The sequence below is a fragment of the Artemia sp. Qi Xiang Cuo genome, chromosome 1 (genome assembly GCF_049724085.1).
Source record: "Artemia sp. Qi Xiang Cuo chromosome 1, ASM4972408v1, whole genome shotgun sequence".
In the NCBI taxonomy this organism is placed as follows: Eukaryota; Metazoa; Arthropoda; class Branchiopoda; order Anostraca; family Artemiidae; genus Artemia; species Artemia sp. Qi Xiang Cuo.
The window spans coordinates 69,657,967-69,677,158 of record NC_142794.1 but is presented as its reverse complement, the minus strand read 5'-3'; the positions used below and the strand labels follow the sequence as shown (position 1 = coordinate 69,677,158).

Sequence of the window (19,192 nt, the reverse complement as noted above, 5' to 3'; positions counted from 1 at the left end):
CAGGCTTGAAACTTCTGGTACAAGGCCTCTAAAAGGTTTAATTCAATGGTGTTATTTTAATCAGGACTGCTCCCTTTTGAGGTGGTGTTGCTTGTCTTTTTTAAAACTTCATAGAGTTCCTCATATTAATCGATTTTTATAGATAACTTTCAACTTGGCGACTTTTACTTATTTGGAACCAACATATAAAGTAGATATAAATATATTATTTTGAGGTATATATTGTTATCTAACTCTTATTTAAGTTACTTCCTGCTGTTAATCTCTTACTTGCTGTTGCTATTTGTAAAACGCATAATGAAGAAAGCGTTTAATTAAGAATGAAAATTTGTACAAATAAGACGGTATTTTGTTAATCATATCAAACTAATTCATGAATACGTTGTTGCCTGCTACCATTTGGTTCCAATAAAGATTTAAAATTTTTGTTCTTTCAACAGTCAGAAGAATCTGCTTATTTATAAAGTTCAATATTAGAAAGCTGATTGTCTACCATCTTTCTTACGGAAATAATAATTTCAGATTTGTCAACTTTTAGTTATAAGTTTTCTCATAGCTAAATTATTTTCAGTGAAGTTTAAAAGCGTCTTTAGATTCTGTAAAGAATTGGCTATAATATTAGCAACATTGCCGACCAATGCTATATATATTTATGTAGACTTACACTTAGAGTTTTCTCCTAGTATATCTCACTCAAACGTAGGAAATCTCTCCCCCTTTTAGATTGGGCTAACATTCCCCTTCATAGAATAATCCAAAAAAGTTGGCCCTAGAAGATGCTATTTGTGGGGTTCCGACTTTTCTGAAAAAAATATTTATTTTGATCCCTGCTATATGCCTATGCCATTGTATTATTCAATTGTGCACACATACTCTCTGTAGGCTGTATTCTTACCTAGTAGTCGTGGGGCAGTGAGTCTCTGTTCCTGCTACCCTTAATGCAGGCTCTTGAGCAACTTTTTGCTAATTTTTGAAAATGCAATACCAAGGAATGAAATCACTTCTTTTAGACCAGTCAGCAGGGGATGATCTTAAGATGATGTGGAATATATAAGAAGTTGCTGATTTTTTTTTCTTTGTCTGCTTCTTTCAGGGTCAGATTGAAGGATATTATGACGAGAATTTGAATACCGTGTTTCTGAATATTCGAAATCCTGTGGATTTTTCTTATATGACTCGATCTATGGAAGAATTTCATGAGGATGTGCAAAGTAAAGTAAGTTTGTCACTCATTTTAGTCAAACTGATTTTAGTCAGTCTGATTACTAACTTGTCTTCTAAATAGATAAAACGCCTGAAGAACTCCAAACTGCAACTATCAACATTCTCGAAGCCACTAGCTCTTTTGAAATGGTTATTAATATATTTCAAGCGCCGTAGTACACAAAGCAAACCTAAGACTGGATGGAGAAAGGATTCAGTGGATGGATGGTTACTCCCTCCTAATTAGTTTAATTACCAACAATAAAAACATCCAAAAGACATATAAAGGTGTCTTATCCTTGCCAGCAAAGCCCTGGTTTCAAAGCCCTTTTGCCCATGTGGCGAAGAAAAGATCTGTCCTAACTGGTTCAAAATACTGTTTTATGACACCCTGATCCCTAATGGCTACCTAGGCATACGACACGTGAACGCTGAAGGTGAACGCTAAGCATAGACTTGCAGCCTTTGGAACCGTGACCCTTTGCCGCGTTGCTGTTATTACATACCTAGATAAATTTTCTAATCTGCAACCCTCCCAATGCCTCAAGTAAAGAACAATGCTCGTAAAAATTCAGCTACGGGAATTCTTGTCACTTGGCCATTTCCAAAAAATTGGCTGACATCGTCTCCAAAAGATTATTTGGATCAAATTTTGTGTTTCTTGCGTTCGAGTTTGCCCTTCAAAGAAATAGAGTGAAAACTTCTCTTCTCCTGTCCTCAGGAACCTCATCATCTTACAGAAGACCGAGAGGAACACAAAAAGCATATACACGCCATTACAAAGAAAGAAATACCAGGACGGATGGAACTTTTAGTTAAGTCAAGTCAAGCTGTTTCATAATTGACAAACCAACAGCTTGCTGTTGTGTTTCCATACTAAAAAATGTATATTGCCATCAAAAGACAAGGAAAGTGGATAGCTCTGCTCAACTTTTTGTGACAATTCAATTCTTTTTGCTTTTCGAAATTTTCCCCTTCTTAAGAAAAAAGAATTAAAAGGACTCCGGATTAATTTATTTTAGATTTTGTAAATTTTTGTCGTTTCTTCCTCCTTGGACAGAAAGCCGGGTTCTTATTAACAAATTTCTTGTTCCTGATATTACAGTAAAATTGGAAGTACTACACAGAAAGTTTCAAATACTGCTTTTATCCGTGTTTCTCCGCACCACCACCTTATCAGGTTTTTCCAGTCGTAAGTTGTTTCTCCTTTTTTGTTTGTTTGTTTCACAGTGTATATAATAGCAGTATGATCTTTCCCTATTTCACCCATTATAAAAACCCGGACGGAGGTGCGAGTGCTCCAGAGAACGTATAAACATAAGCGACATTAGATCTTTTCACGGGTAGACAAGTCAGATTTCTCTTGAACGCAAAACTTGGCTTCAACGTTGGAACACTAAATTTGAAGAAACTAATTACAAATTAATTTATTCCAATACATACATGAAAATCGGTAATTAGTAGTGCAATGTTATTATTATATGTTTTTAGGAATTAAAAATAGGTTTCGAAGTCTCAAGTTGGTTTCAAAGGCATTTTGAGGAAGTTTCTGCCAAAATACGTGTTCCAGGGTAATTGGACCGCTGATGGCAGATCAAATGAGAGGAGCTGTTTGTACGCGCCGATATAAATATATATATATATATAAATTAGTTCAGATGTTTATAGGAATTACAAGTAGGTTTCGAAGTCTCGAGTTGGTTTTAAAGGCATTTTGAGAAAGTTTCGCCAAAATAGTTGTTCCAGGGTATTGGACCGCTAATGGCAGATCAAATGAGAGGAGCTGTTTTACGCCGATATATATATATATATATATATATATATATATATATATATATATATATATATATATATATATATATATATATATATATATATATATATATATATATATATATATACTACGAAAACTTTACGAAAAAGACGAAAGTTTTTTTAAAGAAAAGTAAAGGCCATATTAAACTTAAGATCAGTAGAAATAGAAGCCTACAATAACTCAAACTCTAAACGACCAGAAATTATTATTAAAGAATAAAAAAGGAAAGGAGAATAATTGGTATGGCTGTAACGCTGCACATAAATTTACATAAATGTATATATAGTGGGCTGTAATAATGCAAAAGGTAAATATAACATTGGTTTAAGAATGGAAAGAAAGACAAAGAATGAATTTACAACGATAATCAAGTTAAAAATAAGTTTTATGTGAACAATGCCATAAAGCGATAACATTTGATTATGATATTTGGTGCTTCGCATTGATATTTCAGTTTTAAGTTTTATCAATTTTCTGAAAACTCCCTAAGAATTTTACGAAAAACACTTCTTAACAGACGTTTGAAATTTTCTTGGATAGGGCTATTGTGGCAACTTTTACCACAGCAACCAATAATTAAAACCCAAATCCTAAAATTGGTCTCAATCAGTAACCCTTATCGCTATCTAAATTCACAAAGTGCAAAGATTTTCAAAGGGCGGTGTTCATTGCTTAAAGTTCAGGAAAGGTCTGCCTATTCCATACGAAGACGTTTTTTGAAAGCAAAAATAAACCTATCTTAGTTTTCCATAAAAACAGGTAATTAGCCTTTTCAAGTTTATCCGAATCTATAATCTGAGATAATAAATATCACGACGTGAAAAAAAAAATGATAAATCATCCAGTGGTAGATCCAGAAGGGGGGTGAGGGGTGCCCCCCTCCTAAAGTAGTGTAATTTACCTAATTAACGCAAGTTTGCATTAATTAAACTTGCTCCTAACGTAAGTTTATCGGTTCAACCTATTTTGCCCCCCCCCTAAAAGATCCTGGATCCGCCCCTGAAACCATCACACCTATTCCACCAGTTATTAGAAGAAAAAAATTCCTTATTTTCACAAATTTCCACTGTATAAAAATAATATATTAAGACGTAATTTGTACATGAATTAAGTCATACGTGTCAAATGGGACTGTGGAAAGCCACTTGGTTGACTCGACAAGTTTTTTTCTGCTTTCTCAATTACGAATACTGCTATTTCTAGTCTTGTCTAATTAATTAACGCGAATCCACAAACCCGCTCATGAATGAATAAGTAGGATGAGCGTTTTCTTCGTACCGAGAATGAAGAGCCAGAAATCATCTGTAGTTAACCTACTGCCTAATTATATAAACTGTGGTTTGTTTTTTGTTTTTTTTTTTGCTTTTTTCTCTCTTTTGTTGCTCCACGTTCTTTACTATTGTAAAAAGTGAGTAAAAATTAAATAATATTAACAATAAGGACATCTTGCGTCCATATTACTGCTTTATTAGATTCTGCAAGTTGTGCTTTTATTTTTCTTCTCTTCTCCCCTCCTTTTATGCTTTTTCTCTTTTGTAATATGTTACTCTGTAACTGATTTTAATGTGATTTCTGTAACTGGTTTCCATGTGATTGTCTTTTTATATGTTTTTCTTCGTGTTACTTCACGTATTATGTCTTTGTATAGTGTGGGTCAAAAATAAATAATAATACTAGCTGCTTTCAATGACGACAGCAACCTCGGAACTGCTGTCAGAGTTGAACCTGAGGTCTGTGACAAAGTTGTTTGAGAAGGTGATTCTTTGATTGGGTGCTAACTGCCAGGGTCTGAATGTTGATAAGTCCTGGTTTCTGATTTTCGCACGGATTTCTCTGGCTTGTCCTCACTTGTCTGAAATTTATCTTTCAGGGGGTTGTCTTAGTATATCTAAAAATTGGTGTGTCCTGTTTCTTGTTATTTTTTTTTTATGAAAGTCTCCTTTCCATTTGTCATATTTAAGCTTGTTTAAGCTTCTTTTGATCTTGGTATTTTTTCAGAATCACTTAAAAGTGCAAGAGTAATTGTTCTATTTAAAGGTGGCTCAAGGAGTGATGCTTCAAATTACAGACCAATCTCTCTTCTGTCAGTATCTTTTGAAAAGGCAATCCTTTCTAGACTTAAAAGCTTCCTTGATGCAAAACTATTCCCTTCATGAATTTCAGTTTGGGTTTCGTACCGGTCATTCGATTGAGCATGCATGTGCTTCATGCATGTGCTGCTTAGTTTCATTCACTCGGTCTTAGATTTTCGTTTATTCCCATCTGCTCTTTTTTTTGACGTAAAAAAGGCGTCCGACTTCATAACACATGCCATTTTTCGTGGAAAACTTGTCCACATTGGAGTACGAGGAATTGCTCATTCTTAGTTCCATTCGTATCTTTGGAGTAGGAAGATTTGTATTGGCGAGAACACTCTAAATGACTTTAAGGTTTAAAATGGAGTTCCTCTAAGGTCTATCCTGCGCCCATTGTTCTTTTTTATTTATATTGATGATCTTTTCTATGTAACAAAAATGTGTATTCCAAAGTATTCTTGCAGTTTGGGTCACCCCACCCGTGTTAGTGAACCCAGGTTCCAGTTCGACTCTGATGACACCCTAGTGGCTTTCGCTAATGACCGTATGTTATCTTCAGTTGCATTTCATCAAGCTTCACTGGAGAAAAATCTTCTTGCTCTATCTGAGAGAGCTCTTTCTTGGTTTAATGTGAACTATTTCGCTCTCACTATTTCTGAGTCTAAGTTTTTTTTTTCTAGAGTGTCCACAGCTTTTCTGAGTATTCGTGTGGTACGACTTCTTTTCTTTACCTTGATCCAGTCACATATTTAATATTGCCTTATCATTTTGATGTTTACTTTCCAGTCAAATTTGCGGAGCATAGCATCTCTTCAGGGGAAGGCCAGACTAGTTGTAAAGTGTGCAAATGCATTTGCTGCTAAATCCCTCTTAAATCTCCGTTCACTTTATGTACTTGCATGTGCCTCGTTTACTTTTGCCCTGCAACATGGGGCACTTACAATGGTATTTCCGCCTCTTTCTTTTGTATCTTAAAGCTCTTTTTGGTCTGATTTTAGCCCTCTGATTGTATCTTTAAATTATGGAATACTTTTCTAGCTGTTGCTTGGGGCTATCATTCTTTTTGCACATTCAAACGTATGGTGGTTGATTTTTTTAAAGTTAGTTTTAACTTATGAATCGTTAAAGATAATTTTTATTTATTTATCATTATTCATTATTTTTTCATTTCTATATTTTGAATGTATTTTTATTAAGTGTTGGTTTTTATAAGTCTATTTATTGATATTTTTTTTAGTTGGTCATACAAAAAAAGAAGAAAAACAGAAGGATTTAAAAAGTCTGGCGGCTGATTTACTATAGTTTAACTTTAATGTGTAATTTGTTAAATGCAGATCTTTTTCTTTATATATGTTCTCTTTTTTTTGCCAAGTCTGTGGAGTCCCACATCGCCTGATTTAAGTTGTAGGTTTTATCAAATTTGAATAACGCTCTTTCCTTTTGTCTATTCTTCTTTTTTCCCTCTTTATTTTCTTTTTTCTCTCTATTTTTGCGAGTAGGTGCTTTTGAATTTTATTTCCTTAAATGATTAATATTTTAATTAGAAAGTTTTATTTCATGATTCCCCTCGTTTACGGGTTACGGAGCCTTTGTGGGGATCTAAGATTGTGCTATTGAGTTGTTTTGTTTTTTTTGGTTAAAAATATATCTCTTGAAGTTTAACTAAAATGAAGATATTGAGTGGTTTAAGAATTCTTAGGAAATTCGATCGAATTCTCGCACAAACTCATTTTGCTTTTGATTAAATGAGGAACCTTAGCCTTGAAACAAATCATTCTGCTACTCAGCCATTGCTTGATTTGAAGTCGAGCATTCCATTCTTGCATGTGTATTTTCCTGCAATTTCTTTCAACTACACTATGATGTTCCGGCGTCTCTCTTGAACTAGTTATCTCTTATCCTCTAGCAGTCGTCACATCATCTTTGTAATTATACAACATTCCTACCCCATTCACTTCAAAACTCAGATCGGACTTCAGACCCTGCATGAGTGTCATATTGCCTAGAAAACTCTATCTGAGACAACTAAGACTGTCACTCGTTAACTTTTCCGTGTGGACTAGTTTTTTTTTTTTTGCCCCTTTTGGGTTGTTGTCTCTGAGCAATGTGTATAAGTATGTTGATAATGTTTATTGCTCATACCACCTCACTTTAAATTAGTCCCCGAAGCTGCGCCTAAAACTGCCGGCGCGCCGCCGAAAATCTTCTAGCGCGCCACCACCGAAAAGGCTTCAGCGTGCCGCCGCCGATATGCTCGGCGGTGGCGCGCCGCCGAAAATTTCAAGCGCCGAATTATTTCGGAGATTATTGAGAGGGAAATACAACGCAAAATCTGTTATCTAACAGTACATGTAAGATTTTGGATCCTCTCGATGTGTTTTTGAATCTACTCGTCAACGATGGACTTTAGATTATCATTCACTTGTTTCTGTCCTCTTCGTTACACTGTGATATTTTCTAATTAAAATGAGTTTTGACTAACCATAATATTCCTTGAATACCTTAATTATAAATGTTCTACCATATTCAAAATGCAGCTATTCTACAAAGGCCAGAAAGCAAGGTGGAAAAAATTTATAAGTAATAACCAACCCCCCTCCCCCATTCAAGTTTTTTTGTACGTATGTCCATATAAGCATGTACAAAATGGAAGTGTATATAAGCTCATATACACATTATAAAAAAATTAAATTTAAAATAGCAATGAATTCCTTGAAAGATTTTGTGATTTAGATGAGATTCTTGATGCTGATGCTCAGGTCCCCATTCTGCAGGCTGCTGATGGTCTGACTCCTATGTTACCAAGATATGAACAATGCAGGTCCCTTGAACGGGATTTGAGCACAAGATGAAATGCAATGTATAGTATGATACAAAGTATTATTCAGTGCAAAGGCCATCTTGAAAGTTTTGTGTGTAAAATTGAGAAACCTGACCTTGTTCTAGCTTCTATATGATGAGGAATATAAACTAACGCGTGAACTTTGCTATCTACTTCAATAGAGTCTATTGAGGGAGAATTCTTTCCCACCCTAAATGTTGCTCTGCTCTGTTGGGACTTCCTAAAAGGTGACCTTGAGGAACAATGTAATGATAGCTGCAGTGTTTTGTTTCTGAAAGAAAGTGTGAAAGACAAGTTTGACTTTCACTTCCCAAGGGAGAGTCTCATGGTGACAGCTGCACTCTTGGACTTCGAAACATTCAAAATAAATGAAATTGCTGAGCGTCTAAACCTCTTTGATGGTTCACTGAAAAGAAGGGAATTCTTGTTCAAAATGGTTAAGCCTTTAGTGTTGGCAGCTGACATAAGGTACTTTGTCACATATCCAGTGAACCTTGTACTTTGTCAAATCAATACTTCAGGTCCCTCCACTACAACTTGTAGTGTGCATTTTAGTGTAGTAGAAATTCTTTTGTGCGAAGAGGAGAGGGCCATCGAAAAGCCTGAAGAGGAGGTTGTAACCTCTGTCGCTGTCAGTGGATCAGCTTCTCCAATCAGTGTTGTGAATATGGCTAGTGGGTTTTCTCAGAAGAGCAGTAACTCTAAATCTCCTCATGATCATACATGAAAAAAGTGAGGCTGCTCGACCAAATAATGTGTCAGAACGACAATGCAGAATAGGATGAAATGATGATGTGATTTGGCGTTAAGAAGATTTATATCTGGGCTGTGCAGCCCATGCCAGGAGATAAAAAGATCTTGTTCTAGTTCATGCAGTCAATCCAACCATTGCATTCTGGAAAAGATATTCTACTCAGCTTCCGTGGATTGCAGCTTTGGCAAGAAAATTTATATTGTTGTGTGCAACAAGTGGCGCAGCAGAAAGAGTTTTTAGTGGTGCAGGACTGATTGTTGCTGCTAAGTTCTATGCTCTATGCTGCTCAGTTCTATGTTGGCCCCACAGCGTGTAAACAAGCTTATTTTTTTGTACATGATAACTACAAGCTTGTCAAAGCTTTAAAGGAAAGTGATAAAGTTTATTCCTAGCTAAGTGTTTTGAATTTCTTATTCTACCACCTTAAACTGCTTGAGAATTGACAAAATAGGGAATTTAAAACTTAGTTCAAATTATATTCTGAAATTTAAAGCCAGATTTAAAAATCTAATAATATATAGTGTTTTTCTTTACAAGATGCTGCTTCTTTTTCTTCTAACACCTGGGAAGGAACTGTTTTTCTTAAAGAAAAACATGCTAAGTTTTCTTAAAATTGGCTAGGTAAAAAAAAAAAAAAAAAAATCAAACATTAAATCTTATGCGCTAAAGTAAAACTTTGATCGTTTGATATGTTTACCTACCATGTTCAAGTACGTCCACAACCGCAGTACCTTAAATGCTGAGAGGGGAAGGAAAATAAATAAGCTCTTTCATTCTCAAAGGAGTTGGTTGAAATTTTTAATTCTAAAACTTTTTCTATATCACTCTTAAGTGAGAGGATTCAATCTTGAAGCAATAAGAAATAATAGCTACTGTAGCGTAGATATTGAAGGGTTGAGGGGTAGGATAGTCAAAGAATCGGAATGTAGGTTGCAAGACCATGAAATTCAGATATGGAGTAAGATATAAACATCAGATTCCATCGAGGTTTCATAAATTAGCCTTGGATTTATGGTGCAAGTAGATTTGTTTAATTCAAATTTTAAAGCTTAATTTAGATTAAATTTTAAATTACCTATTTTGTCGGATTAATTCAAATATCAGGCAGTTTAAGGTTTTGCTGTCGATCATTTGGGTTGAGAGAAACTTTTGTGAGAAGTTAAGATTGATATCTCGTCCTTATTTTGTCCACAGGCTCGGCTATGGTAATAATAGGACCTGTGGACCGAATTCCGATAAAATCTGAACCAATTTAGTTTTCAAAACTTTTAAAGGTAGCCAAAAAAATTCTAAAAATGGAAAAAAACGTCGATCAATTGATGGCGCACCGCCGATAATTGTTCGGTGGCGCGCCGCCACCGAACCGGTACCGGTGTAATTTTGACGGTACCGGTGTAATTGTGTCCACCGCCCCTGAGTTTCGGTGTGGCTTCGGGGTCTAGTACTGAGTTATTGACGACAGTTTACCATTTATTGTTTTATTATTTATTATTGTATCGTGTGTGTGATTTTTTAAAATTTCTTTCTAACTGCATTCATAGCTGTAGAGCCCTACGGGGAAATATGATGGTAATATGTTTTCTTGTGTCTAAATCTTTTGGTTGATAAATGAACTCTGTTTGCTCTTTTGATTATTGGATTGTTTCCTTCTTTTTTACCAGTCTTGATGGTGGAATAAACAAGGAATTTATAGTAAGTCTATCAAATAAATTAGTTGGAGCCGTACAGGAGCAAAAAGACATGTACGGCTGTGTAGAGGTGAATTTTTCTCCAAGAAACTCTACTCTTTGATTTAAAAGATCGATTTACCAAAATCAAGTGGATTTATTCTAGATAAAAAATAAGCCAGAGACCAATAAACAACCTTGAATTTAAATTGTATATCCTAGAGTTAATTTTTTTATAGTTTTCAGAGTTATAAATTGGATAAAACAGTTTTTATGTTTAAAAAAGGATTTTGTAAAAGTTCCGAGTGTATCGCCCTGTACCATGTATTTTTTGCAAGTTTTTTTTTTTTTTTTTAAGTCGGGCATAGAGTGATGCTGTTTGTATTCCTAATGTATTAGAAAATAGTATTAAACTTGTCTCTTTTTCAAAGGGGGATATAGTTGAATTAAGATTTGAACATATTATCATTCTTGAGTAGCTTGAGGTGGCAGTGACAGCCACTGCAAAGAGGTTCCTTTAGTTAGGAAAGAAACTTCAGAATAGGCGAGCCATTGTTAAGTATTTTGAAGTATTGAGGAATGATTTGGCTCAAATTATTTCGGTCAAAGAATTTATAAAATTTGAGTGTAAGTGATGTTTAGAAGTGCGGTTATGAGCGACAAACTTAAAACATTAATAAAGCAAGTGTCACTAACGGAATTGGAGACTAGAATTTTTTCTTTTTTTTTGTGAAAAAATCGGAATATCTGAGTCTTGAAGGGGAAATTTTACCCCTCCCCCTCCTTACCCAAAGTATACCTCCTTTCGCCTTCTTTTTACTTTTTTTTGCTATATATGTGTTTGAAACTAGACAACATTAATTTTGTTTTCTTTTTCAGGGCTTTCCAATAAAACTGTCGGAAATAAAAGAGACTTATGCAAGGGCTGTGCTATTTGCTTCTATGTTGTCTCATATACTTGTGATGGTGGAGCCAACAGCAAATTTTGATATTAGTACCATAATGTTTCTGAAGACCCTTGATAACATAAGGTAAATTCCAAAATCTTTCCATTTTTAATTTCCTAATTGATTTTAAAACAAGATTTTAAAACAAACTAGTTATGAAATCACCCTATCGTCTACTATAACTATTCACAGGTATAATCCACGGGGAGGTGGTTAGAATCCTCATCCAGCTTCCATGATACATAATAGGTAATATAAAAGATAATATTATATTAGAATTAACATACATTTTCCAAATATTTCAGACAATCTATTCTAACTCTACCGTCTTCAAACGGAGAGAGAGAGAGGGGGGGGGGTCCACTTGAATACTTTTCATTTTCTCTATGCGTTTGCTGCTGTAAATAATTTTTTTTTTGTAGATATATTTTTCAAAAAATTCTGCTAGTAAGCCCAAATATGCTTCCTTAATTTCTCCTATCAAACACTTGGTGGTAATGCACTGCAAGTAAGGAGCGACCCGGCTCAATAGTAACCAAAACTCTAAAAAACGAAATTTTGATACCAATAGATACATCAAAAGAATCAAATTTCTATGCTGATTTCAAATATATAAGTTTAATCAAAATTAGTCATACCCATAAAAAGTTACACGCCTGATAAAATTTGCCTGATTTTCGATAAAAGGGGGAAACACCCCCTAAAAGCTATAGAACCTTAATGAAAATTACACCATCAGATTCAGCGTATCAGAGAACCCTAATGTTGAGGTTTCAAGCTCCTATGTGCAAAAATGTGGAATTTTTTATTTTATGCCAGAAGAAAGATCATGGATGCGTGTTTATTGTTTTTCTTGTTGTTTTTTTTTTATCCCAGGGGTGATCGTATCGAACCAGTGGTCCTAGAATATCGCGGGAGGGCTCATTGGACCGGAAATTGAAAGTTCTATTGCCCTTTTTAAGTGGCAAAAAAAATGGAGAGCAACTAGGCCCCCTTCCACTCATTTTTCCCAAAATCACCCGATCAAAATCTTTAAATAACTATTTTGTTCAGCATAGTCGAAAATATAATAACTATTTCTTTGAGGATGATTGAATCCCCCAGAATCCCCGGGGGAAGGGCTGCAAGTTATGAATTTTGCCCATTGTTTACATCTAGCATTGGATATTGGGAAGTATACAGTCGTTTTCAGGTGGTATTTCTTTGGTAGTGGGGGGGGGGATGGGTCAAGGGTTACGTCTTTTCATGGGAGGATCTTTCCATGGAGGCAGTTTTCATGGGGGAAGGGACATTGCTATGAAGGGGGTGCCGGATTTCCCAGCATTATTTAAAAAAACGATCAGAAATTAAATAAAAAAGTAAGTTTTTCAACTGAAAGTAAGGAGCAACATCAAAACTTAAAACGAACAGAAATTATTACGTATAAGATTTGGTTCGCCTCCTAGTCAATACCTCGCTCTTTACGCTAAAGTTTTTTTAGTACTTTCATAAGAGCTATTTATTCTAATTAACGGCCTTTGTGATTAAGGGGTCACTTTTAGCGAATTGGAACAAAATTTGAACTTTAGCGTAATCTATTACTAATAAAAACGTTCATAAATAAAATTAAACAACTTTCGAGAAAGCTATTTAACCGAAACAAAGTAAAATTAATATGAAAATTTCGTTTTAATTATTCATATACGGTGAGCCAATATCAAAACCTGCATTAATTCAAAAACGTTCAGAACTTAAATGAAAAAAAAAACAAGTTTTTTTTTAACTTAAAGTAAGGAGTGACATTAAAACTTAAAACGAACAGAAATTATTCTGTATATGAAAGGGGCTGTCCCCTCCTCAACGCCTCGCTCTCTACGCTAAAGTTAGACTTTCTCACAACTGTATTTTTTAAAACAATATCTATCTATATTTTAAACTTTAGCGTAAAGAGCGAGGCGTTGAGGAGGGGACAGCCCCTTTCATATACGGAATAATTTCTGTTCGTTTTAAGTTTTAATGTCGCTCCTTACTTTCAGTTAAAAAAAACTTGTTTTTTTATTTAATATAAGTAAGATTGAGTCATTATATATAAATAATATACACAATAAAAATGGGTTGTTGATTGACATTGTAATGTTTAAGGTTAGTCCTTCTCTTTTCATTGACCAACCGTTTCAAACAGTTCGTGGTAACGAACTCTAATTGAGGAGCGACCCGGCGCAATAGTAACCGAAACTCTAAAAAAGGAATTTTGATACCAATAGACACATCAAAAGAATCAGATTTTTATGCTGATTTCAAATATATAAGTTACATCAAGTTTAGTCTTATCCATCAAAAGTTACGCGACTGAGAAAAGTGACCTTATTTTCGAAAAAGGAGAGAACATCTCCTAAAAGTCACAGAACCTTAATGAAAGTCGCACCATCAGATTAAGCGTATCAGAGAACCCTACTATGGAGGTTTCAAGCTCCTATCTGCAAAAATGTGGAATTTTGTATTTCTTGCCAGAAAGAAGATCACGGATGCATGTTTACTTGTTTTTTTGTTTTTGTTTTTTTTCCCAGGGGTGATCGTATCGACCCAGTAGTCCTAGAATATTGTGGGAGGGCTTATTCGAACGAAAATTAAAAGTTCTAGTGCTCTTTTTAAGGGACCAAAGAAATGGAGGGCAACGAGGACCTCTCCCACGCTCTTTTTTTCCCAAAGTCGCCTGATCATAAATTTGAGATAGCCATTTTGTTTAGAATCGTTCAACCATCTAATAACTATGTATTTGAGGATGACTTAATCCCCCACAGTCCCCAGTGGAGGGGTTGCAAGTTATGAACTTTGTCCAATGTTTACATATAGTATTGGTTATTGGGAAGCATACAGACGTTTTCAAGGGGAATTTTTTCTGGTAGTGGGGGGGGGGGGCTGGCTTTAAAATGAGGGTATGTGGGAGGATCTATCCATGGAGGAAGTTTTCATGGGGGAAAGGACAATTCTATGAAGGGAGCGCCGGGTTTCCCAGCATTATTGGAAAAAAAACATCAGAAATTAAATAAAAAAAAAACAGTTTTCAACTGAAAAACTTTTCGACTGAAAACTTTTCAACATCAAAACTTAAAACGAACAGAAATTATTACGTATGTGATTGGGTTTGCCCAGTAGTCAATACCTTGCTCTTTACGCTAAAGTTTTTTAGTACTTTCGTAAGAGCTATTTATTCTAATTAACGACCTTTGTGATTAAGGGATAATTCTTAAAGAATTTGAAAAAATTTTAACTTGAGCGTAAAGAACAAGGTATTGACTAGGGGGGCAAACCCCCGTAATATACGTAATAAGAATATATTAATATAGAAGTTCGATACGTAAGTTAATTCGTAAGTTACGTATATTTATTACTAATAAAAACGTTCGTAAATAAAATTAAACATATTTTGAGAAAGTCATTTAGCCAAAAAAAGTAAAATGAATATGCAAATTTCGTTTTAATTATTCATATACGGTGAGCCAAAATCAAAATCCGCATTAACTTTAAAATGTTCATAAATTAAATAAAAAATAAGTTTTTATTAACTGAAAGCAAGGAGCGATATTAAAACTTAAAACAAACAGAAATTATTCCGTATATGAAAGGGGTTGTCCCCTCCTCAACGCCTCGCTCTTTACTCTAAAGTTGTTTATTGTTTTAAAAAATTGAGTTGTGAGAGAGTCAAACTTTAGCGTAAAGAGCGAGGCGTTGAGGAGGGGACAGACCCTTTCATACAGGAAATAATTTCTGTTCGTTTTAAGTTTTAATGTTGCTCCTTACTTTCAGTTAAAAAAAACTTGGTTTTTTATATTTAATTTTTGAACGTTTTTGAATTATTTGAGGTTTTGATTTTAGCTCACCGTACATGAATAATTAAAAAGAAAATGCATATTAATTTTACTTTTATTTGGTTAAATGGCTTTCTCAAAAGTTTTTTAATTTTGTTTACGACCGTTTTTATTAGTAATAAATATACGTAACTTACGTAACGAACTTTTATATCCATATTTTTTTAATACGTATATTAGGGGGTTCGTCCCCTATTCAATACCTCACTCTTTACGCTAAAGTTCGAATTTTGTTCCAATTCTTTAAAAATGACCCCTTAATCACAAAGGCCGTTAATTAGAATAAATAGCTATTATGAAAGTACTAAAAAATCTTTGGCTTAATGAGTGAGGTATTGACTAGGGGGCGAACCCAATCATATACTTAATAATTTCTGTTTGTTTTAAGTTTTGATGTTACCCCTAACTCTCAGTTGAAAAACTTGTTTATTTTTTATTTAATTTCTGATCGTTTTTTTAGATAATGCTGGGAAATCCAGCGCCTCCTTCATAGCAATGTCCCTTCCCCCATGAAAAACTCCTCCATGGGAAGATCCTCCCACATAACCCCTGAGCCCCCTCCCCAACTAACAGAAAAAAATCCCCCTTGAAAACATCTGTATAGTTCCCAATAACCAATACTACATATCAGTTCATAACTTTCAGCCCTTCGTCCAGAGTCTTTGGAGGATTAGGTCCTCTTAGAAAACATATGTATTATATTTTTGACTGTTCTAAACAAAATGATTGTGTCACAATTTTTATCGGGTGAATTTGGGAAAAAATGAGAATATGATGAGGCCTGGTTGCCTTCCCTTTTTTGGGTCACTTAAAAAGGACACTACAACTTTTAATTTCCGTTCGAATGAGCCTTCCCACGATATTCTAGGACCATTGGGTCGATACGATCAGCCCTGAAAAAAAAAACAAAAAAACACGCATCCGTGATCTTTCTTCTGGCAAAAAATACAAAATTCCACATTTTTGCAGATAAGAACTTGAAACCTCTACAGTAGGGTTCTCTGATACGCTGAATCTGATGGTGTGATTTTCATTAAGGTTCTATAACTTTTAGAGGGTGTTTCCCCCTTTTTTCAAAAATCAGATAAATTTTCTCAGGCGCGTAACTTTTGATGGGTGGGACTAAACTTGATGAAACTTACATATTTGAAATCAGTATTAAAATCTGATTCTTTCATGTATCAATTGGTATCAAAATCCTGTTTTTTAGAGTTTCGGTTACTATTGTAACCAAAACAGGTCGCTCCTTACTTACAGGTCGCTCCTTACTTACAGTTCGTTATCACGAACTGTTTGAAACAAGAGATTGGAGGGCATGCAGCCCTTCTCTCAAGCCCATCCAGTCAAGATTTTGAGACAGCCATATTGTTCAGCATAGTAGAACGGTCCATCAACTATGTCTTTAGGGGCATTAGGCATGTCAACCCCCCATAATTATACAGTTGGCCCATTATGCTTTAAAACAAAATATTACTTAAAATAAATCAAAATGCATTGTGTTTATGGTTGCCAATAAGACACCTCAGCAATATATCGAGAACGACGGGGGGTATGAAGTTGAAACTTCTGGGGATACTACTATTACTACTTCTTCTCTTGCAATTTAAATAAATAAAAAGAGTGTAAGTCCATCCAGGTTGTCAAAGAGCATAGATAGGGTCTTTTGGGACTTTTATTAAGTTTTATTTTTCAGGTCATTTTCAGAAGCTATAAAATTAAATTTAACAATAATGTTTGTGCCAGGATTAAAAATTATTGAAAAGTTTCTCCAACATACAAGCAACAACCCATACTATGGATTCTTATTGGATTAAATTTATTAATTTAATTAATTTAACTTAATTAAATTAATTAAAGAAAACTCTTTATATAAAATAAGTTTTTCAAAAAAAAGTAAAGAACTCCATTAAACAAAAATTAACAAAAATAGAATCAAATAGTCTATCAAGCATACAACTACCACAAATTAGCATCAATAAATAAATGAAACCCAAAACGAACCGAAATTAAAATAAATAACTGAGTCAAACTCATAACGGGCAGAAATTAATATGAGTAGGGTTCAAAACCCCCTATGCTTTCTAAAAGACAGAATATAATTTGTACTTTACTAAAAAAATTCTTTTAAATGTTTTCACTTTTATAACTTTAAGAAATCAAAAACTAATTAAGATTTCAAGCAATAAATGTCGGCATATGTATATTTTAGTAAATTCATTTGAATTTTTTTCATTACTCTTTTAAGTACTGAATTCATGAGAAATTCATTTGAATTTTTTCTAGTACCCTTTTTAATATTCAAAGTGATTGGATGGCGGATATCCCCCCACACCTCGTATTTTCCCGAATTACATCTGATAAAAATTTTGAGATGGCCATTTGTTGTTGTAGGAACTTCTAAAATGGCTCATTCGATTGGAAATTCAAGGGGCTAGTTCCTTTTTTAATAATTAAAAGTGATTAGAGGGCAACTAATCCCCCTCCCACGCCTACCATTTTCACAAACACATCCGAATCCAATTTTGAGATAGCCATTTTGTTCAGCATAGTTAAAGGGTCTGGAAATTATGTCTTTGAGGATGACCCCCCCACCCTCACAGGCCTCAGGAAAAGGGTTGTAAGTTATGCCCTAGGGGCATATAAAGAATTTGTAGAATTGGTGGTTGTATAAATTTCGGAGGGGATCTTTGGATTGGTAATAAGAAGTTGTAGTATCCTTTTTAAGATTCAAAGTGAGGACGGATAGGCCCCCCCCCACACGTCGTATTTTCCTGAAATGTATCTGTTAGAGGTTTTCAGATGGTCAGTTGGTGTCTTAGAAACTTCAAAAAAGGCTCATTAGATTGGAAATTGAAAGGGTCATTTTTAATAGTCACAAGTCATTGGAGGGCAACAAGCCTCTCCCCCACGCCCACCAATTCCCAAAACATCTAATCAAAATTTTGAGATAGCCATTTTGTTCAGCATAGTTGAAAGGTCTGGGAGTGATATCATTGAGGATGTCGATCCCATCCCCCCCTCCACAGCCCTCAGAGCAAGGGTTGTAAGTTATGCCCCAAAGGCATATAAGGTATTTATGGAAATGGTGATCGTATAAACTCCGGAGGGGGCTCATTGAATTGGAAATCAGTTGTTGTAGTTCCCTTTTTAAGAGACCCGCTCCCCCCACCCCTACGTTGTATTTTCCATAAATACATCTGATAAAAATTTTGAGATAGCTATTTGTTAAAAAATAGTCCAAAGACCGTATAATAAGGTCTTTGAGGTAGACAGAATCGCCCAGAATCTGGGGGTAAGGGTTGTAAGTTATGCCTCACGGGCATAAAAAGTTGTAATGGAAGGGGTAGTTTTGTAAACTAAAGAAGAGGCTGATTTGATTTGAAATGTATAGTTCTGGTTCCTTTTTAAGATTCAAACATGATGGAGAGCAACTAGCCTCCCTCCCTGACATCTTCTTTTCCCGAAACGCAATAAATTGAAATTGTGAGATGGCCATTTTGTTACCAATAGCCCAAAAACCATGTAACAATATCTTTAGGGTGGACGCCATCCCCCAGAGCCCATTGGCAAGGATTGTAAGTTGTGCCCGGGGCATATAAGGTTCTTATGGAACGGGTAGTCGTATAAACTTTGGATCGGATGGAGCTCATTTGATTGGAAGTTGGAAGTTTTCTGAAAGCTCCAGTAATTATGTCTTTGGGGATTTCAACCTCCCCCATGTCCTCAGGACAAATGCTGTAAGTTAGGCAATTTGATCATTGTTAACACCTAGTACATGTTATTTATTTATTTATTAATAACAAAATACGGTAAGCTTTAACAAGCTTGTCGCACTAATATCACGCAGACACTATTTTAACAATCCAAATGAACAAAGGAGTTTGATTTAATTTTATATTACCATTAACTTTCCCTAAAAGTGTCAATAATAGCTAGGTTAGAAAAATATCAAAGTTTTTCTGGCGTTTTGACTCTTTACTTTGTTATTAGCTCTGTCTTCTGTCCTTATTGTCAAAAATAAATCCTGCTTGATCGGCGTC

General features: G+C 34.9%; 1 protein-coding gene across 1 annotated transcript in view; it reads left to right on the top strand.

The window, feature by feature from the left end:
- The window catches only part of LOC148956662 (nonsense-mediated mRNA decay factor SMG8), a 107,070-nt gene that overhangs the window by 12,799 nt on the left and 75,079 nt on the right, over positions 1–19,192 (top strand). The window contains exons 3-4 of the mRNA XM_089091652.1: positions 1,094–1,216; positions 11,237–11,388. Coding sequence (XP_088947778.1) covers positions 1,094–1,216; positions 11,237–11,388 — 275 coding nt within the window. The remainder of the gene's footprint in view (positions 1–1,093; positions 1,217–11,236; positions 11,389–19,192) is intronic.